Raw genomic sequence first — 19,438 nt, forward strand, 5'->3', positions numbered from 1 at the left:
AGAATTTTAATCACTAGATGCTAGCATAAACTATATCGTTCAAATAAAGTCAAAAATAATAATAAAAAATAAATAAAATTAATCATGTTTTTATTATATATGTACATGTATGCTTTACTACTATATAAATTATATATTATAAATATTTTGGTAATATATTAATAAATTAAAAATGGTACACAATGATTCCACTAATTTGAGTGATTACTCAAATTGTGGTAGACACTAGTATACTTTTCCTTGCTTCTTTTTCAAATTTTCAACACATTATCAATAATAGCAAGCAAGGAAGGGAAAACAGTAAATATGATTACCTTACCAAATTGTAAGTAACATAAAATCGATAATCAATAGAAGAAGACTAAAAATAAAGCTTCAAACAAATGCCCATTAAAAACAAAAATGTTATATAAGAAAAAGTAAAAACAAACAAACTGTGCAAAGTAAAACCATGTATGGGAGGATATCAATTATGAACTTGTTGATATGCTAAAATAGAACTTAATGTAAAGAAAAATGAAAAGGTAGTTACAGCGGACAATATTAGTATTCCCATAAAGAGAAGGCTTTTGTAATTATAATATACATTAAAGTATGTTTCTGCTATTTTTTTTAAATATAGATCATGCTTTATGTTATTTTGGATATTTTCATCACATATGCATGTTATGTCATTTAAAAAATAGTAATTATCCCAAAAACAATATTTATCATTTTTTCTATTAGTATACATAACGTCAATTAAATAATTTATTATTCCATATATCAAAACAAATAATGTTCCCGATAAAACCCCACATGCAAAATCAAATGCATTAATATAATAAGAGGAATAATAAAAAAAATGATAATTAATTTTTCTCTTAATTAAATTATACAAAGGGTAAGAAATCATCAATAAAAAGCAACTGATATACTTTAATATAAAGATCATATTATACTTCTTAATTAAAAGTAACTTCCCACATAAAAAAAAAAAATATATTTCATTTTTTTTATATTTTGGTGTATTATAAGAGAAAATTAGACTCTTTAAAAGCAATTCGCTTTCAGAACATTTTTCTTTCGTATTATCTGTACTATTAATAATATCATAAAGGTTTTTTTTAGTTTTGATAAATTCCACTTTATTTTCACTTAAAATATTTTCGTCATTTTGATTACCCAAATTGTCCCCAACACGATTCTCAACCTGCGTATTATTTATTTTTATCATAAATTCAAATTTGTGTGAGTATACTTTTGTTATTTCACCTTTGGGTTTTTCTATATCAATTTCTTTTCTATCGGTTTCATCATTATTTTTTTCAATTTTATTATTCTTGTAAATGTTTTTATTTTCTAATTTATCAACTAAAAATTTGGTAATTTGCTGTGTAAATTTAAATGGGACCAACAAAACAACAAATGTTATTCCTTGGGTAAAATGCCCTATACTTTTTTTGGTTCTAAACAATGTTTTAGGAATATGGTCTAATTGCTTATCTTTCACATATTTAAATATAACTATCAGAGATACTAAAATGTTAACAAGTAATAGAACTAATTCCCATTTTATATAATTATTGATATATTTTCTGTATCCTACATTACATATTTTACAATCCGTGTTTGTTGGACTACTCTTATCATTAAGTAATGTTGATGCTATATCACGATCGTCCATTATTTAATGTTTATATAAAAGAGGCATTATATATAAATGTTTGTTTATCCCTTTTAATAAAAAATTGTATTGGGGGCTTTGGAGAATTAAATGCTGAATATACACTTCTATATAATACTATATATGCATAAATATAAATAAATAAATAAATAAATAAATAAATAAATAAATATATATATATATATACATACGCATATATATTTGTTTTTCTACTTATTCCTATTTATATTTTTTACACTTATTCATTCATTTTTCGAATATTTGTCTTTCCATTTTATACCCAACAGTATGAATAAAAATATTTTTAACTCAAAAAACAGAATAATTCCAAAGTATAAAACCCATAAATACCAAAAAAAAATTATATATATTTTCGTGCATGCATAATAAATATTTTTTTTTAAGTACAAAATGGAAAAATATATAGCTAGCTGATAGTTGAGACAAAAAATTTATATTTTTCATTTATTTAATGAAATGTCCTTTAAAATAAAAAAAACATCGCCAATATTTTAACCTTAAAAAATATATTATATATATGCATTTTCGTATTCTTTGAGTTTTAACACACGGAAAAGCTGTAGGGGGAAAATTAAAAAAAGATGTTCCCCAAATGGTTGCACCTTTATATGCTTTAGCTTAAAAATTTGAATATTTTTTAATTCGTGCATAAAAATGAAAAATGTAATATATTTTTTCATAATTCATGTATATATTAATTACAAATAAAATATGTAAAAAATACAATAAATAAAATATAAATTATAATTTAGCCATATAAAATAAATATGGTTAATTGGATAAAATAAAATACAATTTAATTGCAAAAAAAAATAAAGGGATTGCACATATATGCATATCGTTATTCTATAAAAAAATTGCAATATGCACGTTTTCAATTAAATTACTCGTCAGCAATATCAAGAATTAAAGCTACACCCGCGAGAATCCATTTTTCCGAACTTTCTTTCGTTTTTAAATTTATATTCGTTACATAAGTGTTACCTCTTGACAAAGTTTTATATACAGGACACTCATATACGTCCTTATCAATTTTACCCATACTAACAACTGGCTTGCAATGTATAACTGGCATTAAAAAATATTTATGCTTTGATGAGGCATCACATAAAGTATTTTTCTCTATGTCATAATTAGCCCCATCTAAATATAATCCATATATATACGCACCTTCTTTTGGATATGAGTGAATATCGTTTAAGGATTTGTTTGTTACTTCAACTTGCATAATAATTTTGTCTAATTCGCATTTTTCATTTCGAGATAATATTTGTTTAATTGCACTAAAAAAACTGTTAGGATTAAATAATAAAGAAATGTTAAAAACTTTAGGTGTTAATAAAGGATCGTTAAACCAATCCGATAAAAATGCTATTCTTTCTTTTAAATTATTTATCCAAGAAGATAAATTTCTGTTACTAGAATAAGAATTATTCTTCCATGATTCTGGTAATTTGTCTTTATATAGAAAATTCATTAAGTTTTCGATTTTACTATTCATATTAATTTCTCCTTTAATAGCTAAATTTAATTCTTTTAACGAACTCTTCATATTGTTTGTTAAAGAATTCATTAAAGTACATTCTTGAAATAAGAAATATTGTAATGGAGTTATTTGATCATCTGGTATTGATTTCATTAATTCGTCCACGTTAAAAAAAACATTATCTATTTCGCTTATAATTTCGGATAAAATATTTGAAGTTTTATTTTCTATAGTTTCACCTATTGTTAATTCTTCTACAAATGTAGATGTTTCTTTATTTTTTAGTTTTAAAATATTTTTTAATAGTTTTGTACTCTCATTTATTCTAAAGTTCATTTCTGCATGTTGATTTAATCCATATAGTACAGATGATTCTCCAATAATTTGTGTGTCAATATATTTTAAAATTTTATCATATGAATAATTATTAGGACTAAATAATTGTGTATTCTTAGAAAATGGTATTAATTGCATTTTTTCTAATGATTGTTCTTTCATAAAATAATTTAAGTATGTTTTGCATATTAGCATGTCTTTATCATTAACTATATGACCACCATACATAATTTCCCCAAAAATATATTTCAAATCATTCCATGGAACTTTAATAGAATTTTGATTATCTAAATAATTGAATAAAACCTTTGCACTATCTCTCAAATCACTAAGACTAAATGGGTATTTTATGTTAAATCCCTTTGTTCCAAATTTTGCTCTTTCGACTATTATTGAATGAAAATAACATAAAGAAAATAATATATTTTTTGTTCTTAAGTCTTTTTCTTCATAATCATCTGGTGAAAAGAAAGTAAAAGCTCTTTTTAAATTTTCTTTAAAACCAGTTGGCGCTTCATTTGTTAATTTTATTGATCTTTCCAATATACTTATTGGGATATTTGTTGTTATTTCTGATGTTAAGAAACAACGGAAATTTGGGTGTGAGCCTTCTGCTGAATATTTATCAATTATATTTTCTAAAATTAAATTAAATTTTGCCATTAAATGAATATTTTCTAAAACTATCCAATGTCCTTCTTTATGAGATAACTCAAGTTTTGATAATGCAATAGATTCTTGTCCTTGTCCTAATGATACAACATGCAAATTATTATTTAAATAAAATTTATATTTCTTCCCTAATAATTCTACATATTTTATAAAATCAGAACCCGGTGTTAAAATAAATAATATTGGCGTAGAATTAATCATAAAGTTATATGAAGATTCTAATGTATCTATAAATGAATTTTTTTTTTCCATTATTTCCTCACTTTTTGGTAATATATTTTTAATATATTTTTCTAATGTTACTGTTACTCTATCAGGTCTTAATGATCTAATAATTAATAATTTTTTAAAAGAATAATCATTTAGTTTTTTCCATTCTAATGGCAATTTACATAATTCTGGTTGTATTTCAAAACACCATTGTTTAAATTTATGCTGCGCATCTATATGTATATTATTTGCAATGTTTTCAAATTCTTTAAATTTGGATAAAAGTAAAATATTTTCCCAGCATTCGTCACTTAACCATTCTTTTAATGGATTTTCAATAACACCTTTTATATTATTTCGCGGAGGCTTTAAAAAAAAGTTTAGATAATCCATATTAAAATCTTTGTCATATATTTTCTTCGTTTCTAATAATTTAAATACAAATATACAATTAAATAACAATTTATCTTTTTCTAATAAACCTCGACTAATCCATGAATATATCGTTTTTCTAAATGATATAATTAATTTATTTATATGCTCATCATATATTACATTTCCATCTTCATTCATAATATTATTGTCATTTCTTTTCTGCTCATTATATTCGCTAAAATTCATATTAGATTCATAATAGTCAGTTTCATCTTTCTCTCCATTACTAAAACCTTTACTAAATATACTATCATGTTTTGTATTTATTTTGGCGCCAAGTTGGTTGTTTCCGTTTTCCAATTCAGCAGTATTCACAGATTCAATCGATTTAAGTAATAAATTTATGAAAGAATCCAGAGAATATTGATACATGTAATTAATATTATGCATAAGGATCAGAATGAAGTAAACAATAGATGCTTCATTTGCCAACGTTCTATATAGTTCTCTTGTTTTATTTATTTTTGTTTCAGTAATAATTGAGTCTGCAACTTGTTTTTGTATATTAATAGATGTGTCTTTTGTTGTTCTCAAACTATTAATTAGAGAAATGTTGTCTATAATAGTTGATGAATCAGCTGTAGATAATTGATGTAAAATTTCATCTTCTAAATTGTTTAAAATTATTTTATACTCATTTCGATTTTTTACTAATAATTGTTTCTGTTTTTCCAATTCAGGTTTTTCTATATTCACAATAATAGCTAGTATTTGCTCTTCTAGTCCTTCACATGTAACACTAAAATTTATTAAAGTGCATTGACTGTTCATTTCTGGTTTGAAGTGAGGGTTACTTAATTTTGTTTGTAATATTAAATTAAAGAAATTTGTTTTTAAAAAGCTCCCATTAGACATTGATTTATTCACATTCTGGTTGTACTGTTTCTCATTGGCGTCCATTTGGATGCTTAAATTATCTGCACTATCTTCATTATTTTCAGCATGCTCAGCATTTTCAGAATTTCCCATATTCCTGCTCTTATCACTATTAAAAGTATTACTAGAAGTGGTATTCGAATTTAATGTGTTTTCGAAAAAATATTTAATCTTAGAAATTCGGCTAATTGCATTAGGATAATTAAATTGTATTTCTTCGTTTTCAATTTTGATATAAGTGTCGTTTCCTTTTTTGATAAATTCTCTGTTCAATAAACCATCAATAACGTTATCAATTTCCTCATTTATATTTTCAATGATTAGATATCCTCCTTTTAAAATAACATTTTTTACTTTTTGAATAAAATTTTTGCAGTTAAATTGTAGGCAAGTAATATTATTACCCCCTTTTACTTTTAACCATTTTAATCCTTGTAATTGTGGGTCGATTAATAAAGGCCATCTATAACACGTGCTAACTATTAATGCATTTTCTATACTTATAATATCTTCTGGTAATTTTTCATTTTTCCAAGTAGCTATTTGTATATCTTGAACCATAATATCAATAGGAGAAGAAATATTACTAATTAAAATATTACTTTTTTTAATATGCTCTAACCATAAATTCTTCCATAATTTAATTCTAAAAGAACTCGAAAAAACACCGAGATAAGTAATAAAAGATGATAATAATAAACAGTCACCATATATATATTTTTTATTCGAAATAATAATAGCAATTTCATCTGACCATCTAGAATATTCATCAGATAACATATTCACTAAATTTTCAGCTCTATTTAATTTGTCTTTTGATTCATTATATATTCTTATAACATTATTTTTTTCTTCATTAACTTCATTCATTTTTCTTCTTAAATTTTCAACACTTTGTGTTAGCTCTTTTACTTTATTTTCAAGTTGATCTAATTTTTCTTGTGCATTATTTTTATTGTTTGTTGCTTCTTGAAGTTTGTCCATAAGTGGTTTTACTTTTTTATATACCTCATTATATTTTACTATATTAATTAACCATAAAGCTAAATAAGCACATGCAGACGATTTTGTTTTCATCATTTCATAATTAAAAAATTTCTTTTGTATAAATGGTGCTAATAAATTTACAGTTTCGTCATCCATATTTTCTGCATCAAAATTTTGTAATTTACTTAAAAATTGTGTTGGATTATTCATAATTTTTTGAGCAAATTTCCATGAATAATTTTTTATTTCTTTTAATGCAATGAGAACAGCATGTGTAACATCTAGACATTCCTTTGGGGGGTTTTGCAACGACTTCAATTCTTGTATAGCCGATTTTGTTATACAATTTACTGCCTCTTTAGCTTTATTCATTATAGGTAACGCTTCACTCAATTCTTTATCGGCTCTTATTTGTATTTCTATGGCTTCTTTTGTAAATATTTCATTTTTTTTTTTCTCTTCATTAACAACTTCTTGTTCTTTATTTGTTACTTCAGTTGCCTCTTTTACTTTATTTAGTATTTCATTTACTTCTATTTTTTTCTCTTCTATATTTTTTATTTTTATTTCGATCTCTTTTTTTAAGACTTGCACATTTTCTTTAGTACTTGTTAACGCCAATAAACCTTTATTCAATCTTTCTACCGATTTTTCAATTTCAAAAGTTTTAACACTTAATAAATTTTTATAAAAATATATATACTCCAAAAAGGTTTTAGGAATAACATAATTATATCTGTTTTTTTGTTCAAGATATTTTTTGTTCATATCATTTGTACTGGTGTGGACATAAGCCATATGCTCGCAAATATTTTTTTTTAATTCTTCATTTATTTCAACATCATCTAAAAATTTATTAGATACATTTATTAAAGCTTCATATGGCCATGGTAAAAAATATATAAATGAAAAATTAGAAAGTAATGATGGAAATTTTATTAATCTGTTTCTGTATAAATTACTAATGGGTGAATGTGTAATAGCTATTTTGAAATTTTTTCGAATTTTACTAATATAATAATTAAATACGTCTTCATTACTTTCACCAATATTTAAATACTTTATTTGGTTACGAATTGATGAAAATATTCCTAAATATTCATCTTTTGTAAATAAATCGTTGCATAAACCAGTGGAAGTAAGATCATTTATGTAAGGCAAGAATGAATCTAACATTTCCTTTTCCTTTAATAGTAAAACGTGAACAGTACCTGGTTTTATTGCACATTTTAGATGAAATTCTTGTAAATCCGATTTGAAACAATTTACATCATATTTATTATTTGTAGATATATTTAATAAATTTAAAGAATTAATAAAAATACTTAATTTTATTAATGATTGCTTTCCTGAACCACCAAAACCAACTAGCATCAAATGAGAAATGTTGAAATCTAAAACTCGACATATTTTACAAATTTGAATTATAGCATAATCAAATAATACTAATGGAAGTTCTACATGACTGCTATTATATTCGTTTAATTTTTCTGCCAACACATCTTTTAGTACATAGAATCGTTTCACATTTAAATACATCTTGTCCATTCCATTTCGTACAGATATAAAAGAAGTAAATATATTTTTACTGAAATCATATATTAGGTTTTTAGTCAAATTAAAATCAGAATTATTAATATCGCTATTATTAACATTGCCATTTGGCAATCGTCCCCATTCTTTATTACAAGATTCATGTTCATCTGAAGAATTTATTTTAACTTCATCGTTATTTTCATAATTTGGTTTTCCACTATCTTTATCATAATCAGAAACTGTTGTATTTTTTTGAGACAATTTATTAGCCCCCTTCATTTCTGCATTTACAGTGTCGAAAACTTCCTTATGTTTTTCAAAATCATCATTAAAAAATGGGAAATATTGTTGAATTAATTTATTAAATATTTGTGTAAATATATTAATATGGTCATAAGAAATTAATTTGTTTATATATCCATATTGTATTTCATGGAAAAATATCATCAAAAATTTAAATTGGTTATTATATATATCGGGATTAGTATATTTAATTATGTTATAAAATACTGTGTGTATATCATTTAGATTGAATAAATAATGAGGTGCAAAGTTAGACAAATTAAATGCAACATTTCCATTGATACTACTATATAAATCATAAGAAAATAAAATTATATTATTTAATAGTCCTTTTATTGAATCATCAAATTTAAGTAAATGCTGTTTTAATATTATTTTATATATATTTTCAAATGTTTTTATACTTATGTCATCTATATTTAATATATTAAACTTATTTTGAATCCTTTTATCAATAAATTTATTAGTGTTATTATTAATTGTACCAATAAAAGATATATCATGAATGTATTTTTTCTCATCTAAATTTTCTCGATCATATATTAATTTATATGTTAATAATTGTCTTAAAAATTCTAGCATTTGTTGTGTATCACAATTATCTTTAGCTGTTATGTTTAAATCCTCTAAAAGAAAAATATGTTTTTTTTGATTTGGTGGACCATATGTCCTTGTATTTCTTTTTTCGACATTATTTTCAATTATTTTTTGTAAAACAAATGAATTTGTATAATAATTTATACTTATTATTGTATGTGTAAATTTTTCGATATTCATATTTATATTGTTTTTTATACATTTTGTTTTTCCTGTACCATTATTTCCATATACTAAAATTGGTTTATTTCTTTCTAGTGAATATTTTATCATCTTTTCTATTCTTATTAGTTCAATTGTATTTATATATATTTCGTCATAATTGTGTGGAAGCATGCTTTCAATGTAGTTACTTGCAACTTTTTTCTTTTTATTATTTTTTTTTTTTTCTTTTTTTCCAACAATCATTTCCCCTTGTATACTTGCTGAATTATTCTCTATTTGTTCAGATTCTCCATGCTCCACTTCTTCATCCAAATCCTCACCTTCCTCTTCATTCAGCTCGACCATTTCTTCTATCTCATCATTTTCGTCAATTTCCTCTTGGATACTTTCTCCATATTCTCTTTCCTTATTTTCTGGATCGTCAAAATTCCATTTGATTCGTTGCAAAATCAAAATGTCCTCGTCCAAGTATGTAGACAAATGCTTCCAACTATTTTCATAAACATTGTAAATGTAGTTACAACAATAATCATTTCCCATTTTTACCTTCAAATTACCTTTTATACTGTTATTAAAAAGATTTCGAGAATTCATTATCTTATCATCAACTATTAAATTGTTCAAAACCCACATATAGGAGTTCATAAAAAAACTATTATAATAATCTTTCAATATATCATAGTTATAATTCATTTTGTTCACTGTATTTTTTTCTTCTTCAGCTAACTTCCCTTCTTTCTTATTATTTTCACAATCTTCTATTTTGTAATTACTATTGTTACTTTGGTTGGTAATACCACCATTAAACACTTTTTCTTCCACATGTTTTTCATTCTTTTTTATTCCTCGAGTATTTTCATTCTGAATTTGTTTGTTTGGGCTCATTGCTTTTCTTTGGTTTTCATTCCCTGTATGAAAGACAGCATTTTCACCAACTTGCTGATCTCCATTTTGATTATTTAAAAATATATTTTCTTCATTTTGTATATTTTCAATTTTTTTAATTACATCATTAATGTATTTTTCATATTTTGCTAAAAAATAATCTATATAACTACAAATAGATTTTGCAATATCTAAATTGGATAAATTGTACAAAAATTTACATTGTTTTCTTAGCATTTCAATATTTTGTGCATAAAATATATTAAAAAGGTAATAAAATTCTGTTTTGGCAATATTATTATTTAACAAATTAATCCATGAACTTATAAACAACTTATAACTTATATCACCTTTATTAATATAAAGAACACCACCTCTACTAACTGTTGCTGGAGATGCATATTTCATATTCGTAATTTCAAAAAATAAATGCATTTCTTTAGTAAAAGGAATTCTTTCATTACTTACTAGTGTTAATACTTTATTATCATCCATAACAGTATTCATACTTTCTATCCACTCTGCATCTATATTTCCATCTAATAAAATTATTTTATGTTTTATATATTCATTATAAGGTGATATATTTCTAGACATTTTTCTCATAATTGAAGATAATGCACCATCTATCCATTCATTATTTTTTGTTAAATATCCATAAAGTTCATACGATTCAATAGATTTCGGATTTATAATTTCGTGTAAACAATTTTCTTTTATTTTATTTAAACTTTTTATTAAAATCTCGATTACACTTGATTTACCACATCCATCTTCTCCTAATATAAAAACACAATGTCTTACATCCATTAAATCTTTTAATTGTTTAACTTTAAGTATAAAATTATCATCCATTTGAAGGTTCGATTCTTTTAAGCATATTTTTATTGCATCTTCAAAATTCCATATTTTATTTGGGCAATGATTTTCTCCCCCTTTTGAATTTTTTTTTGAAACATTTTTTTTGCTTTTTCCATCTGAATAATCTACCAAATATTCATTATTCTCTATTCCACATTGTTCATCATTATTTTCTTTTGTATTAAATATATTACAATTTAAATTTGGAAACAAATCATTGATTAGCCCTAAAAATATTGGTATATCTTCATGAGTAATTTTGGGAATATTAAAATCTTTTAATGCTTTCATTAAAATTACCTCTTCGTCAAAATTGCTATATTTCCTTTTTAAATTTCCAGCTTGAATTAGAACCACTTTAACTGCTCTTAATCCCCAATCATAATGAATATTTTTTTGTAGCAACTCTTTACATAATTGATAAAGCTCAACAAATTTATACGACAATTTATTTGCTTTTATAAAACCAAAGGACATTAACATGTTCTCACAAATAAATTTTATATCTGGAACTATCATAGAACAAGATCGAAATAAATTTTTTAAGTTTTCTGGTAACTCTGTTCTTCCAGCATATCCTGGGTTCATCGTTATAAAAAATCCACATGTTTTTTTTAATACTATTTCATCATCAATAAAATGAAACATTACTTTTTTTTCTTTAATAGCATCAAATATACATTTAATTTGTGTACTAACAACAGATAACACTTCTATACTTATTCTGTTAAATTCATCAAAACATCCCCATGCTCCAGTTTGAGACAATCCTATGCATATCTGTGACATATTAAAATAGTTCATTTGGTTACTACAGTTAAATATAAATATAGCAATTCCAATGGCCTTTGACAAATCTTTTGTTGTTTCTGTTTTACCAGTTCCAGCTGGACCTGCAGGTGCACCTCCTAAAATTAAGTTTAAAGCTTGTGTTAGCGTTATATAACATTTATCAGTTAATGGTGTTATAACTAATTTTCCTGAATTTCCAATATATTCATATAAATATTTCGTTTTAAAGTCACATATCTTTATTTCACATGTATAGTTATTTATTTTTTTATCATAAATCCAATAATATTTTAATTGAGCTTGCCAATCGAATGATGTATTATCTGATATTTTTTTTTGGATAAAAGACACTATTACATCTCTTGTATGCACATCTAATATTATTAAAGATAGCAACTTAGTCCTAATATTATAATCATCTGTTTTTTCAACCAGTTTTATTAATTTATTTATTCTTTCAATTAGCATCTTTTTATAATCTATAAATGCTGATTCATTACCATTTTCTAATTCATCAAAACATTTATTTATTTCTTCTGTTACACTTATTTGGTTACATGTACAAACTATTTGACTTACATAATTTGATATCATCGTTTCATCTCTTGTATTTTCATCTAAATTTTCAGAACATATTTTTGCGTTTTCTAAAATACTCCTCAGAGTAATTTTTAAATGATTTTCTAAATCTTTTAAATAATTTTCTACATTTCCTTTTAATGTTAATTCTTCAATAAAATTTAGGTATTCATTTTCAATACTATATACCCCTTTTGCTGTATATTCTTTTACTCCATATTGACTATTCCTCTTTTCATTTGTTTTAATTACACTGTTATATCCTTTGGATGTTTTATTCATTTTACAACTACTTCCATTTATGTCTACTTGTCCTTCAATTTCGTTATCTGTTCCAGCATCTGTTGAGGAACCTGAAGATGATTTATTTTTGTCCACATCACCATTTGAATCGCTATTTTCAACATCTATGTGAATATTCATATTTTTGATGCTGTTTTGGGGTTCTGCATCCTTTTCATCACATTTATCAGAAAAATCCTCTTCACATTCGTTTTCAAATTTTATAGTTTTTATTGCATTAAAGACATCATTTATGTAAGGTAAAATTTTTAGTGGGTTCTTTCCATTACTTAGAATGTCTAATAGAGCTATATTTGAAAGAAAATAAAATCGAGGAAAAGTTTTTTTTTTTTGATCTAAATAATCGTTCAATGCCTTTTCACACAGTTCAATGTTTTTAAAAAATTTACTCAACAAATAAAATAATTCTTCATTTAAACAAACTTGTAAAACATTTTTTTGTTCAAAAGCACTTTGTATTATTTCTTTATATTCACTTTCGATGTTAAAAAACATTTTACTTTCTTGAGGTAATTGCGAATGGATATCTTCGGAGTTTAAATAAATTGGCTGCAACCTTTCAAATTTACTTAAAAATTTTCTCCATATATTAATTAATTCATCAATTTTTTTAAGGTTTTCTTGAGTATTTAATATTGTATCTTGTATAAATAATATGTATTTTTTTTGGTTAATGAAAAATAATATCTCAGATGTATGCATATCAGCCATTTCTAATATTGCATCCATATTTATTATCTGTATATATGTATTTTTCTTAACAAATTCAAAAGTCATATTTTTCCATATTACATTTATTTCTTTTATTTTATTTTCAATCTTCTTTTCTTTCTTTGCTTGTTCTATTACATCATGAACTGCATCTACGTGTTTATATAATTTTAAATCAAAAAATTCTTGCAACGTCAATTCTTTGTATTTTATTTTCAAATTTTTTCTTAGAGCCGAACTTTTGTTTTTCTCTACTCCCCAGTTAAATTTACCACTATTACCCATCATACCACTCAAGTTATTGTTGCTCCTATTAATAGTATTCAAAACTTTTGGCGTATTCATATAATTTTCATCTTTATTCGGATGTATTTGCATGTTTTCGCCATTTTTCACTTCATCATATACTTTTGCATTGTTATATGTATTGCTTATCTTAGTTCGAAATTCAGAATCTAAATCCACATCTTCAAAATGATTGCTATTATGTGTCATTCCTCTTATGTTTGAATGTAAATTGCTTATTTTTCCTGATATGTTAATAATAATATTCCAATGTCTATCAAATATACAATCGTTATTCAAATCTACTAAAAGAGGCAAAACGTGTGACAATTTTTTTAATTCTTTAGTTATATATTCATAAATTGGTAAGTGTTTTAAATCAACAAAATTTTTTCTAATATATAGTAATATAAAATCAATTATATATATATTATTATTTACATCGATATCTCTCCACATTTTCTTTTTTTCTTCTTCTATAAAAAATATAATGTTATTTACTACATCCCATAAATGTTTTAAGCATTTTAATTTTACATCTATTTCATGCAATTCATCAAATACTGTTATATCTATTTCAAATAAGGTTTCTAATTCATTATGATATTTTTGTTTATCTTTATATATTTGAAATTTGTTTCTAAAATCATTAATTTTTTCATAAGGAGAATTATATATATCTTTTGGATGGCTTGGAATGTTTTTAAATATTTCGTTTTTTAAATTTATTAATTCTTCCTTAAAGTTTTTTATTTCTATCTTTATGTTTTTAATTTCTTTATTTTTATATTTTAATATCTTTTCTTTAATTTCATTATATTGAATTTCTACCTTTTCCTTGTTTTTTTCGACATTTTCTAAAACATCATTATATTTTATAATTATGTCTAGCTCTTTTAATTTGTCTATTATTTCTTTTATTTTCTGTAAAAGTAATGGTATTATCTTCTTACTTAATTTTACACTTCTAATACTTCTCATTAGGTTATAAAATGTGTCTTTTTTATTCATTTCATCATTATTAACAGTATCATTTCCGCTGTCATTTTTATTTTGTACCACATCTATCACTTTTGTTGAATCGGTTAATATTAATTGTTCATCTTCATTGTAACTGATTTCGTTCATTTTATTTTCGTCATTATTATTACAATTTATAGAAGTTTTTTTTTTGTCCTTAGATACAATCATATTGTCCTTATCCAGATTTTCATCATTTCCATTTTTATAAAAAAAATCGATAATATTATTCTCGTTTAAATGTGTAATAATATTTTCGTAAAAAGTGTTAATAGCATATATAACATCTTTTATAAAATTTTGCAAAAATTCTGTATATAAAGAAATATTTTTTTTTGTAAACTTAATTAAACATTGAATAACTTCTTCAGAGTAAAAAGATATAAAATTAATAGACTCATGTGTTTTCAAATTGTAGTAATTATTTAATTCATCTTTTAGTAATAAAATAAATTTTTTATAAGAGGATATATTTGGAAATCGATGTGGTATATTTATTTTAATAATTTTTAATGAATCTTTAAAATTGTAATTATATTCAAAATAGTTTGGATATAAAGCAATTTCATTCTTTTCCTTAAAAGCTACAAATTCTTTTTTTATATCTTTTTTCCATATATTCTCATATTTTTTAAAAGTTTGCAAATATTTATATGCCTTTTCAATTGTATTTTCAAAATAATTTTCAATTCTATTCTTATTATAATTTACACTTAAGCTTAAAACAATTTCGTTTATATAATCCCCATTTTTTATATCTATTCTTTTAATGTCCGATGAAATATTTATAAAATCATGAACCCATTTATAAAATATGCTAGTAATAGAAAACGATTTTTTACTTCTTAATTTTAAATCTAAATTTAACTTGCTATCAATAAAACTTATTTTAATCAAAAATAATTGTTCATCTTTTTTTCCATTTTGCATAACTTCATATAAGTTATTAAATAGCAAATTAGTAAGTTCAATCAATTTACCCATAACAATGTTATTTAAAAATTTTAAATAATTTTTCCACATTATATTATTCTTTTTTATTTTTAATACATCATAAGATTGTTTTATTTTTATATTGATATTTTTTAAATCTTCATTTAATCGATTTTTTAATATAGACATATTGTTCTTATACATATTTAAATAGTTATATATGTCTTCTGTTTTTTTGCGTTTTTCTATTATTGGCTTTTTCATCCAACCTTTTGTTAAATTTAAGATAAATGAAATATTGCTATGCAGAGAATATATACTACTATACACATCCGACATATCTTTATCGACACTCTCAATATATGTGCGTATTTCACTATCTGTCCATTTTAATTCCTCTACCCCTTTTAATAATATTCCCTTTAGCAATATTAATTTGTCTTCAAATAAATCTCTTTCTACAGTTAACATTTTTGTCATTACACGATTATATTTTTTTGTTATATTATTTAATATATTAATAAAATTTTTAAACGAGCTAGCTCTATTATATATTTTTAAGCATTCCTCATTAATAGGTAAATTATTTAAAAAAAAATTCTTTACATTATTTATAAACATAAATATATATGGATGAAAATTTACATAAAATATTCCAGATTTTATTTTAAAGATATTTTCATTTAAAAAGTTATTTACAACACTTATTGTATCTTTAAACCATACTTTGCTAATATCACATATGTATTTACTTATTTTTTCACTTATATTCTTATATAACATATTTATTTCTTCAGTTTTATCATTTTTTAAGTTTAAGATGTCTATTATTTTGTTCAATGGAAAATATTGCTGTTCTATCCTTTTTAAAAGAGCCATAAATAAATTTATCACTTCGCAAAACAATGCAGAGTTATTGTTGATATTTAGTTTCTTTAGACAGCTACCTAAATCTACATTGGTTTGTACAATTTCAACATTTGTGATTTCCTCATTTTCTTTCCAATCTTTAAGTTCATTACTTTTCTTACATGCTTGAAATGAATTTACCATGAATATACTTTTGTTGTTCTCTATGATAGTAGTATTCTTTATAAATAAATTGTCGACCAATATAAACTCATTTTTAAGATTCTGACAAAGCATAGAAGTGTGTCTAATTAATTCCAATTCTATAGAATGAATATCTCTTAATATCAGAAACGAATTCAATAATTTTATATTTTTGTTTAAGTCATTATCAAATGAATGCACAAAAATAGAAATTAATCTTTTGTTTAATTCTTTTATTTTATTATCAAATGTGTTATATTTATTTATAAAAATATTTTCTTGATTATTTAATATTTCATGGTTTATATCTAAAAATGTAGTATTAACAGTATTAAAGCTTTTTAAAACATTATGTATTTCTTCTGTTAATTTTTTCCCCTTTTCACCTGGTATTTCAATTTTTTCAAGTTTCATATATGTTTGATAGGTCCTAACATATTTAACTAGCAATTTTAATTTATATATATATAAGCTAATAAGTGGGAAATATTTACACTCTTCTTCTACTTTTGAATCATTAAGGATATTCATTTTATCTTCATTTTTGTCGCTTTCATTTTCAGTTGTTTTCAGTGTTACTACCAAATCGTGTATTCGCTTTCCACTCAATTCATTTAACGATTGAAGTTTTACATTTGTTTCTTTTTCTTTATACATTTTAAATAAATATAAAAAGGTGAGTAAAAAATTCAAGGTATTATATAATTTACTTTTTAATACATCTATACAGTTATATATAGAGTTTATTATATCTGGAGTGTTTATATTCTTATTACAGATATTTATTAATACTCTAGATAAAAAATTAAAAATAAATTTGCAATTCTTAATTAAATAATCCGATTTTTCAATTGATAAAGATAAAGAGTGTACAATTGGCATTAAATATACATTTTTTTCTTCGATATTTTCTTCCTTTGAATTTTCTAATTTTTGTAAAAAATGCACTACTGGCTTTAAATGAGTATATAAATCGAAAACTTCAGACTTATGGCTTACTATCTCAGTTTTTATATTTTCAATTATGTTTTTATAACTAGAATTTTTCTTTTTTTCTAATATTATATTAATTATTTCTGTAAAACTTTTTTTATTTATCTCATCGTATAAAAAATTTATGTCCGTATTTTTATTTTTTAGACATTTTAAAAATTCATTACAATTTTCATAATTATTTTTTTTATATGCCATGAAACTTCTTAATATTATATGATAGCATTTAATAAAATGTGTTAAATATTCTTCTAAGTTACTTACGTTTCCTTCCTTTACTTCTGAAGGTAAATTTGGCAATGTCAACTTCTCTTCCATCTCACCATATACTATTTTTAAATTTAATAAAAAATTATTAAATTTTTTTTTCATTTCCATAAGAAGAGAAGAATTATTTATGTCTTCATTCTTGTTCATAAAGTTAGAAAAAAATATTTCTAAAAATCGTCTAATAATATTTTCAGCATCATTATTCATTTCTAAGTATAATACTTTATTTTCAGGGGTTTTATAAATTATTATAAATTTTTCTTTCTTTCTTCTTTTATATAAATCTATTATAGAGTCATATATTTTTAAACAATCTTTATCATTAAATATAAATAAGCATCCATCTGTACTATCATAAAACAATTGTATCATTTTAATTATATCTTCATCACTCTTTACACTATTTATAGACTCCTCCCTAAGACATCCTTGTATATTAAAATAATCCAACCCAATATTCATAATTTCTTCAACCCTTTCATCGTACCCACAATTATCATTATCTACACCATCTTCCCCATTCATTATATATATCGTCTATAAGACCAAAGGGAGGCCCTTAATTTTATATGTTTATGTACAAGTATATTATATGGCCTTACGCCAAGGCTTAGAAGCGTCTAGCCAATATTAAAATGTTCAACTGAATATACCACGTTTAGGTATAGTTTTTAGACACATTTAGAATATATGAATATATATACATGTATATACGTATATGCTCTTGCGTATCTTAAAGCATTCGTACGTGCATAACTATATACAGATATTTTATGTACGTTTACATATTCACTTAGAAAAAAATTAATATTCCACAAATATAGAGATACAAATTTAAAAAATTCGAACCTTTTCATATATAGGTAACTCTACGTGTACCCATAAACATATACCACATATACCATATATATAATATAATAATATATTTCTCCTTTTTTCCCCAATCCTCAAAATTATATCTATAAATTATTAAAAAAAATAATATGTCTATTTTTTCATTATCTATAAATATTCCATAAAATATATTCGCCATTCATATTTATATGTGCACATGTAAAACATACGTTTATATATAGTAATATAGAGAGTGCCTCCTTTTGCGCAAACTTGTGTGTGCATTTTATTAATAATAATATTATTATTATATTTTTTATTACGAGTATATGCAGAAATCATATATACTCAATCTTATTCCTATGATTCCAATTCATATGAGCATTTGTTTTTTACAAGTACAGTGCTTTACGTGTGTACATTTATACACACAAAAATACGCATAAATAAATTGTCCCATATTTATTAAATTAATAATCTTAAAATAATGTACATGATATTCATTATTTCCTCTAATTAAACCGAAAAAAATAAAAGTAAATGAAAATAAGGTGATGATAACCATTTTTTGCACCCATATTTATATCAACATTTCTATCAGCCTGTAATTATATTTATTTAACTTCATT

The 19,438-nt window shown here is 23.3% G+C and overlaps 2 protein-coding genes across 2 annotated transcripts; both read right to left on the bottom strand.

Annotated features, from left to right (window-relative positions):
• Positions 1–466: 466 nt before the first annotated feature.
• Positions 467–1,666, bottom strand: PBANKA_0507200 (conserved Plasmodium protein, unknown function; the record flags this gene model as incomplete). The annotated part of the gene is made up of 1 exon (XM_034568311.1): positions 467–1,666. One exon carries the CDS (start codon positions 1,664–1,666, stop codon positions 467–469), a length of 1,200 nt encoding a protein of 399 aa, XP_034420313.1.
• A 904-nt stretch (positions 1,667–2,570) lies between these two features.
• PBANKA_0507300 (dynein heavy chain, putative) lies at positions 2,571–18,500 on the bottom strand (the record flags this gene model as incomplete). Its single annotated transcript, XM_034568312.1, has 1 exon — positions 2,571–18,500. The coding sequence occupies one exon, from the start codon at positions 18,498–18,500 to the stop codon at positions 2,571–2,573; it is 15,930 nt and encodes a 5,309-aa protein (XP_034420314.1).
• Between the last annotated feature and the right edge of the window lie 938 nt (positions 18,501–19,438).

Source organism: Plasmodium berghei (genome assembly GCF_900002375.2).
Source record: "Plasmodium berghei ANKA genome assembly, chromosome: 5".
Classification (NCBI taxonomy): Eukaryota; Apicomplexa; class Aconoidasida; order Haemosporida; family Plasmodiidae; genus Plasmodium; species Plasmodium berghei.